Source organism: Manis pentadactyla, chromosome 3 (genome assembly GCF_030020395.1).
Source record: "Manis pentadactyla isolate mManPen7 chromosome 3, mManPen7.hap1, whole genome shotgun sequence".
Lineage (NCBI taxonomy): Eukaryota > Metazoa > Chordata > Mammalia > Pholidota > Manidae > Manis > Manis pentadactyla.
The window spans coordinates 215881046-215896412 of record NC_080021.1 but is presented as its reverse complement, the minus strand read 5'-3'; the positions used below and the strand labels follow the sequence as shown (position 1 = coordinate 215896412).

General features: G+C 50.9%; 1 protein-coding gene across 1 annotated transcript in view; it reads right to left on the bottom strand.

Moving 5' to 3' along the window:
* Positions 1-984: 984 nt before the first annotated feature.
* GPR107 (G protein-coupled receptor 107) overlaps positions 985-15367 on the bottom strand; it is a 72841-nt gene continuing 58458 nt past the window's right edge. The window contains exons 15-18 of the mRNA XM_036913612.2: positions 13191-13240; positions 11999-12082; positions 11130-11251; positions 985-5475 (exon numbers count right to left, since the gene is read on the bottom strand). Of these exons, the coding sequence (XP_036769507.1) occupies positions 5379-5475; positions 11130-11251; positions 11999-12082; positions 13191-13240 (353 nt within the window). The 3' untranslated portion in view covers positions 985-5378. The remainder of the gene's footprint in view (positions 5476-11129; positions 11252-11998; positions 12083-13190; positions 13241-15367) is intronic.

Genomic DNA, 15367 nt, shown 5'->3' with positions numbered 1-15367 from the left:
GCAGTAACCACGAGTCCCTCCGCACCGCGCAGGCCCTTGGCTTCATCCTCAAGGCCAGCAAGAGCGGATCGGGCTCCATGGCTTCCAGTCTCGGCTCTGACACTCGGCTGCACGACAGGGCGGGGGTAGGGCCAAGCCTCCTCTAGGCCCCCATTTTTGTAGCTTTGAAGCCAGAGATTAAGATGAATAAATCGCAAACAGTATTCTGTGGGGAAGAAACCAGACACAAAAGACGGCATTCCATTCATGTGAATTTCTGAAGAGGCCAACTAACCTATGGTGTAGCAATCAGAGCAGAGGATGCGGTAGCTTTGGAAAAGGGGGAGCTACGACTGAGAAGGGGCGCACAGGAACGTTACAGGGTAATGAAGTTTCCATCTCCATCACGGTGGAGGCTATAGCACTGCATAGATATTTGACAGAACTCATCCAACTGTACATTTAAAAAGGGTGCATCTTACTCCATGTTGTTATACCTCAATTTAAAATATTCCTAGTAAAATAAGGATGTGGAGATTAGACGACTTCTAAAAATGCACTGAGTCTAAAATTTTGGATTTCTGACTCTGATGTAGGACAACTCAAGGGGCTATTTGAGGGGGGACTTAAACTTGTCACAGGGTGGGCTTTGCCCCAAGTCTCCACTGCCATCTCCCCTCAAATGGCAGCAGGGCCCAGGTCCTGATTCAGAAGAGCTCCGGCCTCCAATGGAGACAGGATAGCAGGAAAACTGCAGTTGATTTTCAGTCTGTTCCAAAACCTGGCTTCTGGAGCAGGAGTCATATTTGAGTTTCAATAGCAGCTGCCACAGACCTGCTAAGATACACGGGACTTCTCAAGAGGTGTCGCTGTCTTCAGTGGGAGCAGGTGGGAGGCAGTTAACTAATTTAATGAACAAAAATCACAAAGAAAAATACTTTGAGAAGGAGGTGGAGCAGAGACAGCAGCCAGGAGCCAGTGACTCCCTACAGGATCACACACACATTTCCATCACAGAATCTTTATTTTACATGTTTGCATCCCAGCAAGAGAATCCATCCCACACATCAAATCACCCTGATCAGAACCGCCACCCATTTACATGTTTACATAAATACTCTCCAATGATCATAAGTGTTAAAAAAATACTGAAAACTCCTTCTGCATCCCAACCTAACCTGAAAAGCAAATGGCATTTACAGACATTCTCTCCCCTAAAGGAAACTTGTTTCCGGATCAGGTATGTCTGACTTCTGAGGTCACATGACTAGGCAAATCCAATTTAGCATCTGCAAAAGCTGCTTAAGGCATCAAGAAACCCCCTTGTGTGTACAGGAATCTGGGGTACTTTTGTAGTAATGATCTTAAATGCTAAGAAGTTGACCCTCTGGCCCCGCCCACTACAAAACCGCAAACCGTGCCTCTCAATGAGTTTGCTGTCCTGGGAGCGAGTAGCTCTTCTGCACTTTAACCCCTTAACCCCTACTGACTTTATCCCGAGCCCCTTCCCCACTGGCCTGGCTGCCACCGGGACTCCACCAGGTACCATGCAGCATGACAGGACCCTTGCTCCCTCACTTGCTTGTCGCCCCCTCAGCATCTCAGGGGGTATGCATGTCCCATGCCCTAGTGGTGAGCCAATCAAAAATCATTCCTTTCCAAGCATAAACCATGCAGAGAGGCCACAGATGCATCACCAGGCTACAAAGGAGGCCCCTGGGGAACTGGAGGGTGTTCAGCCCACCGATCAATAACTACATTCCACTGGGGAGAAGTATTAGCATCGACTCAAGTGATCTCTTTGAAAGACTCCCTCACAAAAACACCGCAGAGAAAACCGGAGCGAAGAGCAGATCTTTCAGAACATTTGGTATGTTCCAGATGAATACCTTCTTGGTACATCAAAAGGTGTCAGGCCAAAGCCTGACTCCTTTGGGGGGAAGCCGTTAACTTACTGAAACCTGGGGGGATAAAGCAGCCAGCCACAGGCATGCTAGACTTGGCAGAGAGCCTGGACCTGTTAGAAGGCTGGGGGTCTGTCAGAGAAAAGCAAAGGGGTGCAGCGTGGAAACCAGTGGAGGAGCGGGCTAGGATCTGCCTCCTTTGGAACTCGGCAGCTTGGCAGCACGAGGCAGGAGCAGCTCCTCTGTGGACTGGGTGTTTGGAGAGGGGCCAGCAAGCTTATCAGAGGCCTAACGTTCTAAGAGCCTTCCTCGAAGAAAATGCTTCAGGACCAGGGAGATGGCCGGAAGGCCACTCGCAATTAAAATGGGCATCTTTTACACTCATCCTTGGTCTGTCAGGACTGGCTCCTTGAAGTAGGTGCTTAAGCACTGTAAAAGGACATACATTTTAGTGTGGGGGAAGATTATACATGGCCCAAAGCAGTAATTCATGGCGTTGGTATGCACTCTCCTGACAGAATTCTCCTTAGAAAATACATCCTTCAACACAGCCACTGGGAGAAAATGCTGCACTGCACCAAAGCCTTCAGCCCACATTCGCAGACGGGCAGGTGTGGGGTGAAGGGCGGAGGGGGAGGGGGAAACGGAGGGAGGGGACAGCAGGGACAGGGGAGGAGGAGGGTGGGCTGTGGATGCTGGGGAGATCACACTGCGGGATGACCGGCCCGGAAGGGACACCTGGTGGGCCTGAGCGCCGCCTTGGCCGGCCGCACAGGTCTGTGGGGAAACATGGACATTTACCCTGAAGTGGTTCCGGAAAGAAAACTCGGCTGACTCAGGCTGTGAGCTGAGAAACCATCTTTTACACGAGAGCAAGCACGTCCTCGCAGGAGAGAAGCCGGCCATATTCAGCAGTGTAAACGCGCTGCTACCCAAACCTCATGGCAGAAGGGACCCAGGAGTGGGCTGGAGGTCTCTGGCTACTGTGGGAGCCAGGACCAATGGCGGTTCTTGCTGTCCAAGGACTTCTCTAGTGAGATACACACACCCGCTACTCCCTAATTTTACAGCCAGCAGTACTTCCAGTCCCCAGCACATTTCTCAACGGAAGCGCGGCAACTCTGCGCAGGCAGACCCAGGGCGCGGGAGCACAGAGCAAAGCTGTAAACACGACCCACCGCTCTGGGACGCGCGGCCGGTCACCTCGGCCCACACCCTGCACTGAGGCTGCAGCTGCCGGCAGGCCGCACTGTAACCGAGCCAGGCTGCGGGCAGCGGCTGTCGGCGAGGGAGCTGTCTGGCCCTGGATCGCCATCTAAACTCAACAGCAGCACTCACTGCTGGCACAGCTATTAAGGGATAGAGAAAGGAGACGTTTTGACAGAACAGGATGGAGAGCTTAAATCATTTTGTAAAAACTTGAGTTACCACCCGTTTTCCCAATCTTCGGCTGGGGTTTTTGATCTTTCTCAATCATCAGCCTGACACCAAACCTTCTGCCACTTACAGTAATAGCCCCTTTCTAAAGGGGAGGTTTCATCACAACTTTGGTTCTTGTCAAGAAGGCTGTGGCCTAGCCAAGGACATGTGCCTGCAGGACAAGCAGTGAGTGCGCCGCTCTGAGGGCAGCACCTAAGGGGGATCTGGCCACAGAGTGAGACACATTTCTGAAGCGCTGGGACTGTTTATGCACAGGGAAACAAAGTCTTAAAAACATTCTCATCTTCCCTGCAACTTCCTTCTCCTGTCATACAGCTCCAAATTCACTTAATAAAAAAAAAAGAAAAAGGTCCCTTATATTAATACTTAGGTGGGAGATGGGGAGACACACAATACCCTCCCCCAAGTATGTGTGGAACGGCAAGCAGCTGTGGTCTTGCCGGATGCTTGGTCGTACTCCACGCTTGGCCAGGACCGAGCCTTTGTGAAGGGTCAGGCCGGCACAGCAGAGGGCCAGTAGGAGTGCACAGAGCGCGCGCAATTCCTCATGTGATTCTGGAAGTGAGACGGAACAACAACTGGTTCCTGAGCAGAGACCCTTCAGCTTCCCAAACCTGGGCTATTGAGTTTCTGAGTGACTCTTCCAATCTAGGGGCAAGAAACCCACCCCCTGAGACTGTGGCTGTGGAGCCCCGGAGGCCCCTGCAGGTGCAGCCCTGTGACTCGTCCTGGCAGGCGGAGGCGCCCTGACCTGACCGGCACCGAGCTGCAGGGAGCGTCCCCAATGCAGCCTTGTGTGTGTCCTGTCTCAGGCCCAGGCGACCAAAATCACAGCGGGAAAGTACTGCTCAGCCCTCCCCGCCCTGGGCGGCAACAGGCCGCCAGAGCTCGTCCAGTCCCCCTGAGGGCTCGGCCCCAAGCTGCGTGCTGCTCACTTCAGGGAGCTCCTCGCGCCAGTGTCTGGAGTGTTCCGCCAGCCCCAATCCCTGAGTCAGACTCTCCGTCACACTGACTTTCTTTGCATACATACTCTTGGAACGCTGGGACAAGGACCGTTTCGCTCCTCTTTAGAAATCCTCTCTGGCCCCCAGGAAAGCCTGTGAAATGACTGGCTTGTATTTAAGTATTTGCTTAAGCACTGCCTCTTCAGCCCCCAGATGCTCCTTTAAGGCAAATCCCTCCCCGTCTCTCCCCATCTTCTGCTCTAAGCGTCATGAGGAGAGAGGGGAGTGAGGAGGGTGCTGCTCTGGGCAGTCAGGGAGTGGGGTGCTCAGGGAAACCCCATAGGAGAATGCCTTCTGAGCTTACGCCCCAAGCCCTGTCCACCCAATCAGGCCACACAGAAGACAAACCAATAAGAAAACCATTTCCCACCTCAGTCCCAGGGCCTTTGACAAGCACATTCCAGTCCTCTGAGGAGGGAGTCCTGTTAGGAGGCCACCGGGCTGCTGAGCTCCTGGTTCCTGGTCACTTTCAGAATCCAGGATAAAGGTCTGGGGCAACATTTAGGACCAGGAATCCTAGGGCAGGCTCTACATACTAAAGTGGGTTTTGACTTTGCTTTCTAAAATAACCTAATTTCCCTCGGTTTTGTCCCTTTCCTGTCTTTGCAAGGCTTGTGTCTTTGTGACATCTGCTCATCTACTGAAGCCCTGTTCCTGTACAATGGCTGGCCTCAGACATACACCTCTGCCTCCCTCCCCCATCCCCCAACATTCCTCCCTATTCTGCTACACGCTTGGGGTCACAACTGCATATACCTTAAGAGTTCCCAATTAAAAAAAAAGAAATACAAATTAAAAACAAAGTCTTCCTTTCACCCTCCTTTCTATTCCCTCCATACCATCCCCACCTGAAGGAGGTTCAAACTGCCTGTAACAAGCCATAGATCAGGTTTCCAGAGAAGAGAGTAAGAAACTAGGTTGCGTGGCACTTTGTTCCCAGCCACGTGCTCTGTGGTGTCACTGTTGGGAGGTGCCAGTTGCTCTCGCTCTCCATCAAGACTCCTAATAAATTAAATGTTTCCTCTGACAGTGCCAGCCTCCGGGGTGCCCATCACGCAGTGCCTTCCCAATCGCCCTGGGGCTCCACAGAGCCATTGGTCACCTTCTTGACTTTCTTCATATTCTCCATCACCCCTGATGTTGTCACTCTGAGCAAGGAAAAAACAATTAGGAAAATCTCAGTAGTAAAGTGAGAGGCAATCTTCACCACAGCCCAGAAGTAAAGGGTGCAGCCTCTGGAATCAGACCTGGGTTTGACTCCTGACCAGCTGCCCAGTAGCTGTGTAACCTTGGCCAAGCCATCTGACTGCTCTGTACGTGAGTATAATAAATAATTCCCACTTCCCAGAACTGTCATGAGGGAAAAATGATTCTCCAATGTGCCGCATCAATACATATCTGCTGTTACACAATCAACACCAATCTCTCTTTTTGTCATGACTGCCACACATTTTTATGCTGCACATTCATGCTGGTTGGGAGTATGAGATCACATCTGTATCATAGCTCATCAGCTGTAGCCACTCATACTGACTAGCCACAGTGGATCATTTCTCCACTGATTTGGAGGAAGCTTCCGGGCCCAAAGACTCTCCGACCGTTAGTGAGAGGACCAGCTGCCTCCTGCAAATCCAGGCTCTGCCCTCAGCAGGCCAGGCCCGGGCTACGCAGCCGTCAGGGCACATGGCCTGCCTCCACTCTGCGTCCCCAGGGCAGAGGCCTTATTCTCTCTTGGGGCCACGGAACCCTTCACTGAACGTGAGGATCAAAAGCGGAACGACGCTGGCCTCGGAGGGCCTGAGGCTGAGCACTGCACAGAGCGAATTCAGCAGCTCTCAAGAAGGTGGCTTTATGAGAAGACAACCTCCTGCCTAACAAAATGTGAGCAGGACAGAGTCTAAGGACCTCTGAAGTCTGAAGGAACTGGCAGCTCTGCTGCAGGAGACCCGAGCAGAGATACTGAGCTCCGCCTGGTAGGGCGCACAGAGGATTTTTAGGGCAGGGAATATACTCTGTATGATTCTGTAATGGTAGATACATGTCATTACACTTTTGTTCACAGATTGTACAACACCAAGAGTGAGCCCCGTGGAACCTATGGACTCTGGGTGACAACAGTGTGCCAGGGAAGGCTCATCAAGTGTAACCAATGTCCCTTCTGGGGAATGTTGATAATGGAGGAGACTGTGCATGAGGGGGAGAGGAGGTTGGTGGGAAATCTCTACACCTTTTATTCAATTTTGCTGCGAACCTAAAACTGCTCTGAAAAACAGAGTCTAATTAAACACACCCAGCCCAGCATCTCCCTAGGCCCTCTAGGAAACAGGGAGGCACCAATGTTGCCCCTCATGGACCAACAGGAATCTCTTATCAGTAAAATAGGCTCAATCAATCAATTCAGTAGACTCTCTGCAAGGACCCTACCTACTACTCCCCCCACCGCAACTACCAAATGCTTTTACCTACAAATGTTAACTCAGTGGCCCTATACATGATGCACTGAAAGCCTTAGCTGGCCCTAATGGCAAGTAAGTGATTTTGTGGACAAAGGAAAGGAGAATCCTCCCTGCTCTTCCTTGCTTGCACCACTCGTTGCTGCTGTGACCAAGCCTGGAGCCACCCAGCCCTCCTGAGCTGGGACTTTCCTCCAAGAGGAGACCCCAGACTCCTGGGTCAGCTGTACTTCCAGCGAAGTTGGGACAGGCAGCTGCTGAAGTGAGCGGAGGCAGACCAAGGCACCATGGCGGGGATGCTTGGGGCCAGTGCATCCTGTCTCCCCAGCAACCCCAGGAAGCAAAAAGGACGCCCGACGCCCAAGGGCTGCAGGGGAGCCTGGCCAGCCCCGCTGCCTGGTGCTAGCGATGCTTCTCGCAGCCAACCCAGAGTCCGGGGAGAGGGGCAGTTTCTGGGTGGACTAGATTAGGCGGACACCCCACAGCGTCCCAGGCAGGGACAGGAAGAGGTGGGGCTTCGCAGCTTCGCATGTACCTCCCTGCATGTCCTACTTTTCAGTGCAGACACTTAAAGGGGACAACAGCCAAAGAGCCACCTCCTGGCCAGCACTCTGCCCCATAGCAATGGCTCTCCAAGGCCCGACATGCAGCACGGGAAGGTGTCCCCAAGCTCAAGTTGGGTGACACGCAGCAGTGAGTTTCAGTCTAAACCCAACCTCTGGGGCTGCAGGCCACCGCCCCTCACGTCCAGACACGGAGGGTGAGGTCCAGAGAGCGCAGCCGGCCCCTTTGCCTCTGCTCATTCCTTCCCTGCCTGACTGGCTCCTTCTCGCCCGAGCCGGGGCCCCTTCCTCTTGGCTACAGGCACGTCCATGCAGCACTGTCTACACGCTGCGACACTGCTCTGCTGCAGACTGCGAGCTCTGAGGCAGGGCTTCTGCACTGGCCAGAGCTCCACGCTGCCACAGAGCCATTCACAGCAAGGCACAAACAGCCTGAGTGCCCTGGCCAGGCTGGCCTCTCTGGCTGCCAAGCCCAGTGCCCATTTCCAGAAGCTGTCCTGCCCCAGTGTCTTCTCAGGGAAGCACTTTTTTGAGCCAAGCTGGCCTGACTTCAGGAGGGCACTAGCCTCAAGGGCCAACAGCTCCAGGCCAGGCCTGTTCTGCTGTCACATCTTGTAATGAGGCAAAGGGCAAGAGCGCTGAGCCCAGCAGGTGCACCCCTGTGGAACCAGCACAGGACACAGGAAGTGGGGCAGGGTGAGGCCCAAGGGAAGGAGCAGGGAGTGCTAACAGAGGAGAGTGCACATGGACCCAGAGTTGCCCCCAACCTCCTTTCTATGTCTACATGGTGGCTCCTCTTGTCCTTGCAGAGCCCCAAGTACCCATGCTTGCAACCAAAAGGGCCTAATGAGCACAGATAGGATGGGTAGGGGGTCTCCAGGCACCTACTGCTCCTTCCGTCACAGCAGACTGGTCAAATACGGTTTGGGCTTAAGTGGCCCACAGACACACTGTTTCTGTAGCCAAACTAACCATAAAATTATCACCAAACTAAAACCTGTTTTCTGGACTTGCAATGTGGAGAGGCCTGCTTACCAGACAACTCTACTAGCCTCTGACTGCCCTGCCCCCACTGCTGCTGCCTGCCTCTGAAGGACTGCGGGAAGCAGTGAAAGGCTAGGGCAACCTGGAGGCCAACCTTCTGGAATGGGAACCCCAGAGAGACACTGCCTGGGCCTGGGACCCACACCAAACGCTCCTCCCACACTTGCTTCTCAAGATGACAGAAAACAGCTCAGATCACTGAGGGCATACATGGCACATGGGCGGCTGCCAAGTCTGTAATTGAAATTACACCCAATACCTTTTACCTTGAATTTTTCACAAAAAATTGTTACCCAAATTGCTAAGTCTCTATGAGCTTACGCCCAGAGAGTTGTTGAAAGAAATGGAGAAAAAGAGCGAGAGGGGCAGGCTCACACACAGAAGCCGTATTAGGCCTGCTAGGGATGGTGGCGCTGTGGACTATGTGCAGGCCTGGGCCGGACTTGCTTCCCACGCGCGCTGCACTCCCACAGCGCAGCTTCAGATAAAGGAGATGAGAACAGGTGGATGCGGGAGCACCCAGCTTCTCAGCCCATCGGGTCAGTGAGGGGCCCAGGTCAGAGTCCGTGTGCTCCCAATGGAGAAAACGACAGCGAGAAGGTGGATTTGTTTTGGGGTGTGGGAGGCATAAGGAGGTGCTTTGTTCTGTGGCAGACATCAGACCTAGCTCCCTCTTCAAGGAACACCCTCCAGTGTGGATGACAGGTTCATGGCCTTCTAGAAAACATAGGCAAGGGCTCTGCCCACCTCTGGCTGGGTTATTTCTGGAGGATCAGGAGGTGCCATCGAGGAAAAGCACCTCCGAGTAGAGGAGGGAGAGCCCAGGGCGCAGAGGCGCCCCCAAGAAGCTCCAGGTAGCTGTCACACTCACCCGCAGGATGTCAGGTTGACACCTGAAGCCTCCACCTCAGGCCTGTTCTGCTGTCACATCTTGTAAATTCAACGAACTTTCTCAACAGTAGGGTTCTTAGCCAAAGAGAAACCTCAGAACAATCTCTCTGCTGACTCAAGCATCTGGCCTCAGACAGCTCCTGAACTTCTTTTCCACAGGCTAAACTGGGCTGGTGCTCACTGGAAACACCACCACCCTGAATAAAACCTTCATTTAGTTTGACTCTTGCTCTAGCCACTGAAGAGAAGCCCACTTCACTGCTACCCATGGGTGCAGCCCATGTAACACCAGCCGCTGCAAAGATGGTGAACCCGTCCCCTTGTAACAGGAGTGTAAACTGAGGCAACCAAAGGCTAACTCCTGACTCAGCATTCCAGGCTTGCCCAAATCTTGACAGAACAAAGAACACACACTCTCTAGTCTCCACTAGACAGACTGGTGGTCTGTCCGTCTACACCCACCTGCTCCACACCCCCACCCCTGATTTTAACACATACAGACCCTCTTGCTAATATGGTTACTACTATCCTCAAATAACTGCCAGAGAGAAACGAAAAACAAAGTATTAAAAAATTTTGCAGTGAGACAAAAATACGTTCACACTGCATTCATGCTTCTGGATGCAATGGCTGATGGCAAGGACACGGGGAAGGGGAGCTCCTGCACCGCTGTTGTGCAGCCGCCTGACACAGCCGCTGGGAGTGAGATTCTGTACAGTGGAAGGTGCTCTGACCCGGCCATTCTGTTCCGAGCTGCCCATCCAGAGAAATCCCGCCGTAAACCACGGGAGAACAAGCTAGAGGCTGCCCAGCAGGGCACTGCACAGACACCGTGTCTGAGCTCACTTCCTGGCGCTGCTGCTTACCAGATGGACTCTCCTTTGTGCCACCTCAAGCAATAGTCCCTTGCTCAGATTCTGCTACTTCTAGAAAAGGCACATCTGCTGGTTCTCCCGCTCTCCCCTCCACCAGCTATCAAAGGGCACTTTCTTCCTCTGCACAGGGAGAGTTGTTTGGGGCCCTTCAGCAGGCCCTGCCTCCCGTGTATTATTTCCATAATGGAGCTGAGCACAAAGAGCTGTCCCATGCTGCCGACCTGCCCGGCAGCCCAGGAGAGCCCAGTGTGGGCCAGGCCTTGGCCTCTGAACTAGGAAGAGTCAAAGGCTGCCTGCGCTGGAGGCAGCACACCTGGGAACAAGTGGAACAAGAAGGGGGATCCTCAGCCTTGGGCCAATCATCAAACACAACTGACCTGCCCCATCATAGTTTACCGGTCACCAAGTAAATAAGCTTAATCACTATTCACTCTTCTAGAAAATGACTGCCCTTCCGCAGAAAACAGAGACCCTAGAGTCACTTACCCTATGATTCAGAGAAGCCCATCTGAATGCTCAGATACACGGCAAGTCACTATGCCGTGAAAAGCCAGTTACGTGATGATAAGTGACATTTGAGGATAATCAGCAGACTTACAGATGACTCGGGTGATTATTTTTCAGCGGAAGCTCCCAATGGCAGGGGACTGCCAGGAGGTGGGGTCGCCCGTGTTCCACAGTGTTACAGGCCAAGGATACCCCCAGGTTCCTGCCACTGAGTTACCAGAAGCAGGCTCCAATGACTCACTAGGGTGGCAAGTTCTACTTTCTCTGAAAAGATTGAGTGACGTTCGGCAGATGCTGTATTTCAAACTGAGTAAAGCAGCCCATGGCTTGAATGTCCATTTTCTTCTGCTAAAAATAGAGGTACCACCTCTGGAGGAACAAAATGCGGAGTACAGAGACCCCAGTTCACACCGTGCTGCTTTCAGTTAGGCAAAGGGGCAAAGGCAGAGAGGAAAAGGCGACTGCTTACACAGATTCCATCTCCAAGTCGTCATCTTCCTGAGAAAGTTGTAGGTAGGGGTTATCTGACGCTGGGCGGAATTTATACCCCGTTAGAACAAAGAAAACCAGCGTGGCCATTTCGTCCAGGAGCTGCAAATTTAAGGCCCACCCCAAAATAAAGGGATTAGCAACACTGTTTTTCAGAAAGCAGTGGAACTAAACAGACTGATAAAGCCCGACACCCACCCCTTTCCCATCACTCACACAAATGTCTGCTGAGACAGCGAGGGAGGCTTTTCCTTAGAAAATTTGCTGAAGCCTCACTAGGAGCATTCTGCCCAGAGATGACATTTAAGACTCCAGGCTTTAACCAGCCTCTTTACTCATCTTTCAAGAGCTCATTATATACCCACATTTCCTATAATGCCAAAGCCCCAAGCGAGTGCTTAAAAAAAAAAAAAGTCTCTAGATCATCTGACAGTTTACCCTAGTAGTTAAACTAAGTCTAGTGCACTGCAAGGACACATTACTATTGAAATAATAGTAGTGGGCTTCAAAAAAGGGAGGTCTGGATTCTAAGCTATTCTAAGCCCTGTAACAGAAGGAAAGACCAGGTCTCATCTAGATTTTAATTATATAGGGCAAATATTTCTCTGCCTGAGGCTTTTCTCTTCAAAGACTTTTAAAATTGAAAACTACAATCAATAATGCCATTACTTCCAGGTTTCTCATGCAATCCAGCAGCTCTCCTCAACACAGGAATAATCTTAAGTGTAGACAAAAGAGACAGAAGGTCTTAGTGGCCACCGCCAGATAAATCGGTAACAACCTTAAGTTACACCCCAAGACTTTATTCTCAGATCTACATTCTCCCATGCTGTTCCGTGAGCGGCTTACCTGGTAGAGCCACTTCCACTGGAATGGAACAGCAAGTTTGAGGAGAAATGCAATGATCCTGGTGAAGTATATGTAACATACGATCTGTATGAAGAGGAAAGAGGTAAGAAAATCCACACAGAAATTATGCACCATTTTCTTCGCACAATTTGCTTTTGCAAATAACTATGAAAGAGAAAACAGGATTGACTGAAGAAAATCATCTGACACTTGCAGTGCTAATGGTAAGTATAGCAAAGAGATGGCTATCCTAGCAGACTTGAAAGGATTTATCTCTAGGTGACCACACAACACAGGGAGGTCAAAACACTTCGGTCTAACTGCTCTAACTCCTGAGTAACCCTTTCCTCATCCTAGCCACATAACTAACCCAATGATTTCATTCCCCAAAGGGTAGTATTTTTTATGCTGACTTTAAGTTTCTTCAGCAGATGCTGTAAACATTCGAGGTCCACACTCAGTGGCAGTACCAAAACACTAGTAAGGGTGGATGTGACAAGGATTCAATATGATGGCCCCTTGAGCGCGATCTGCTAACTGGGACCACGCGCAGGGTGGCCTGGCCAGGCTTGCAGGAAAGGACTGTTTAAAGTGAAAGTCAATGTCAAGACCACAGAAGGCCACGCATAAAAGAGTCAGGAACCAAACTCTACAAGACTTGGTCCTTACATATTCTAAGAAATTATTATCCTAATAAATTACAGCAAGTCCTGCCTTGCTGTTTACTTATATGGACTTTTTGTGTCTGTTAGTCTGGTTTTTAGGTGCGATCCCATTTTTGTAAATGAATAAAAAAGCAAGTCAGAGGAGCAGCTCTGTATGGCACTCGCCCAGGAGAGAATCCAGAGACTGAACCAGGGACCTGTTCACAGCAGTTGTGGGGAGACAGGGGGGAGGGTGTTAAAGATCAGGGTCACACGGGCGTGGCCTGGGACTCTATAATCCCCGCAGGTCAAAAAATATGAAGTAGGTACTACTTTTCTGAGTATTTAAAGCCAAATTTCATACTAAAATTAAAAAAGAAGTCACTCCGCTACTGAATTTTGCACAGCAAAAGGCACAACTTGGTTTTGGTAACTGAAACCCACAGCTCCAGGCAGCACATTCCGTGCTCTCACCAATTCTTTGGGAGTTCATTTGTTCGGCTCCTTGATCTTCTTTATAGATACAGGATTTTTTTTTTTTTACTCACCAAGACGTAATAATGTCTGAAAAGTTTCAGCTTTGCTAAGTTAATGGCAGCTAGGGAGAAAGAACAAAATGAAAGCCTCATTAACTTTTTTTCTCAGTTTTACAGCAAGTCCCATTCAGGCACCCTCTGTCAAGAGGCCAAGTCTGCTGCAGACGAGCAGTACCCAGGGGCACATCTATATTTCTGGAAATGAAACTGCTTGGCAGGATCTCCCCCAGTCACCAGGAAGAACCGGGGAGCTGTGGAGGCAGCAGGCTGGGTTCCCAGCCCAGTGGGGTGCTGCCGTGGCTTGCACCCACAAACCTGTGTAGCACCCACCTCCAAGTTCAGCAGCTTTAAACTGGCCATTCTGGGCATATATAGACACCACAGAAATCAACAGACACTACAGATCACAACTCCTCTGCTCCCTAAAAGTCACTATTAAAACAGACAGAGCTGCAGCCCTTCACCCCCAACTAGTACCAGTCTCAGGTGGGTCACACCCATCTGGGGGAGCCTCCCACTAGCTCAGGGTGTAAATTCAATTAACCCAGGGGCACATCTTACAAATTTCACTTAGGTTTTCACTAAGTGCCTTGTAACAAGCCCTTTAAATATGACTGCCCTGGCTTTGTCCTACCTTCATGATCGTTCAAGGTCAGAGAGCCAGGACAGCAAGCTTCCTGCCACTGCCTATGGCCATGAAATATTGATGACCACAGAGGGTAGCCTGGCTCCCTCACCGATTAGCAAGCCTTTCATTCATCATAAACCTTCCGGCAGAAGGCAAATTAATTTTGCTTAAGAGCATTCAATTGGTTTCATTTAAGAATGGGACCATGGGTGGTGAAGGTTCAAAATTTCCTCTCTCCCTCCTCTGGCTCATGATTAGTGGGGAGCAATCAACTTTAAGATTCCAAAAGACATTCCTGGATTCCTAAATTAATCTTCTAGGTGATCAGCAACTAACAGTTCTGCAAGAACGTTCTCTGAAAAACCATGAGGGGAAACCAGGAAATATTTCCGGGAAATTCTGACTCCTCAAATCAGGAGGCTGTAGCACCCCCATCTAGAGCTGCAGTGCACTCATGCACACATGTGACATCTGAAGAAGCAAAGTTAAAGCGGCAGATCAGCAAAGGCTTTCTTACCCAATGACCTCAAAGGCAGTCTTGTTATTTTTTAAATCACGTCATCCAGTTTTTCCAAGTCTGTCTCTGGGCCAGGCCCTGCGATGTAGCAGTGACCATGGCAGCTGTGGCCTTTGCCCTGAGGGTGGCTGCCGTCCCGCAGGGAAAGGCACTGGACCAGGAACTATAAGTTCCCTGAGCGCTAAGTGTGCCCAGAGTACAGGTGTACAAGCAGTGACATGAGCAGGTGCTCTTTCTGATGGGATGGGAGAGACTTCACGGAAGACAAGGTATTAAAACCGAGACTACCTAAGTTTCAGATAATAATACTATCAGATATCTAAGTTACTGAGGTTTAAAGGTTCACTCATCTGCGTGTACCAGGACCTTTTTGTGTGTGCATCTCCTGCTCACGCTGGCTGTGGGCAATCAAACGGCCACTCATGCTGCACCCTGCCCCACAAAACCGCCGCCCTACGGGAACGGCGGCCCTCCCAAAAAGGCGAGATAGATCTTGAATGTGAACACTCAATTCTCTGAATAACTGAGAAAGAACAGCACTGACAGTTTAGACCACCTCAATGATAAAAGTGCTTCAGAAGTCTCTTCTGATTTTTGCTTGCTGAAATAAATCCTGACAAATGAGAGAAGTGCCGTATTTTTGTTACCGGATTTCAAGCCTTCATGTCTGGATATGCACCATATGCATGGCTGCCATGGCCACAACCAAGGAAGGGCTCTCTCTGAGACGGAAGCAGGGCGGGGACAAGGGTGACAGAAAGGATTCCCAAAGGAGGTGCTGTCTAAGCAGAGGCCTGATGTGGGTCAGGAGGGGCAAGAGTGGAGATGCCAAGTGGGGCAGGTGCTCAGGAAGAACAGGTACAAAGGCTCAGCAGTGACACAGCGTCACACATGCAGCCAGACTGCAGAGAGCCTAGGGGACGGGCAGGGCTGACAGTAAAGTTGACAGCAGACACAGGAGACCACAGCTGTCCTTCTTGGTTGGTGCCTTGCCCACACCTACATTTTGGAACACTGTCTCTGGAAAAAGGATGCAGAGTGCCA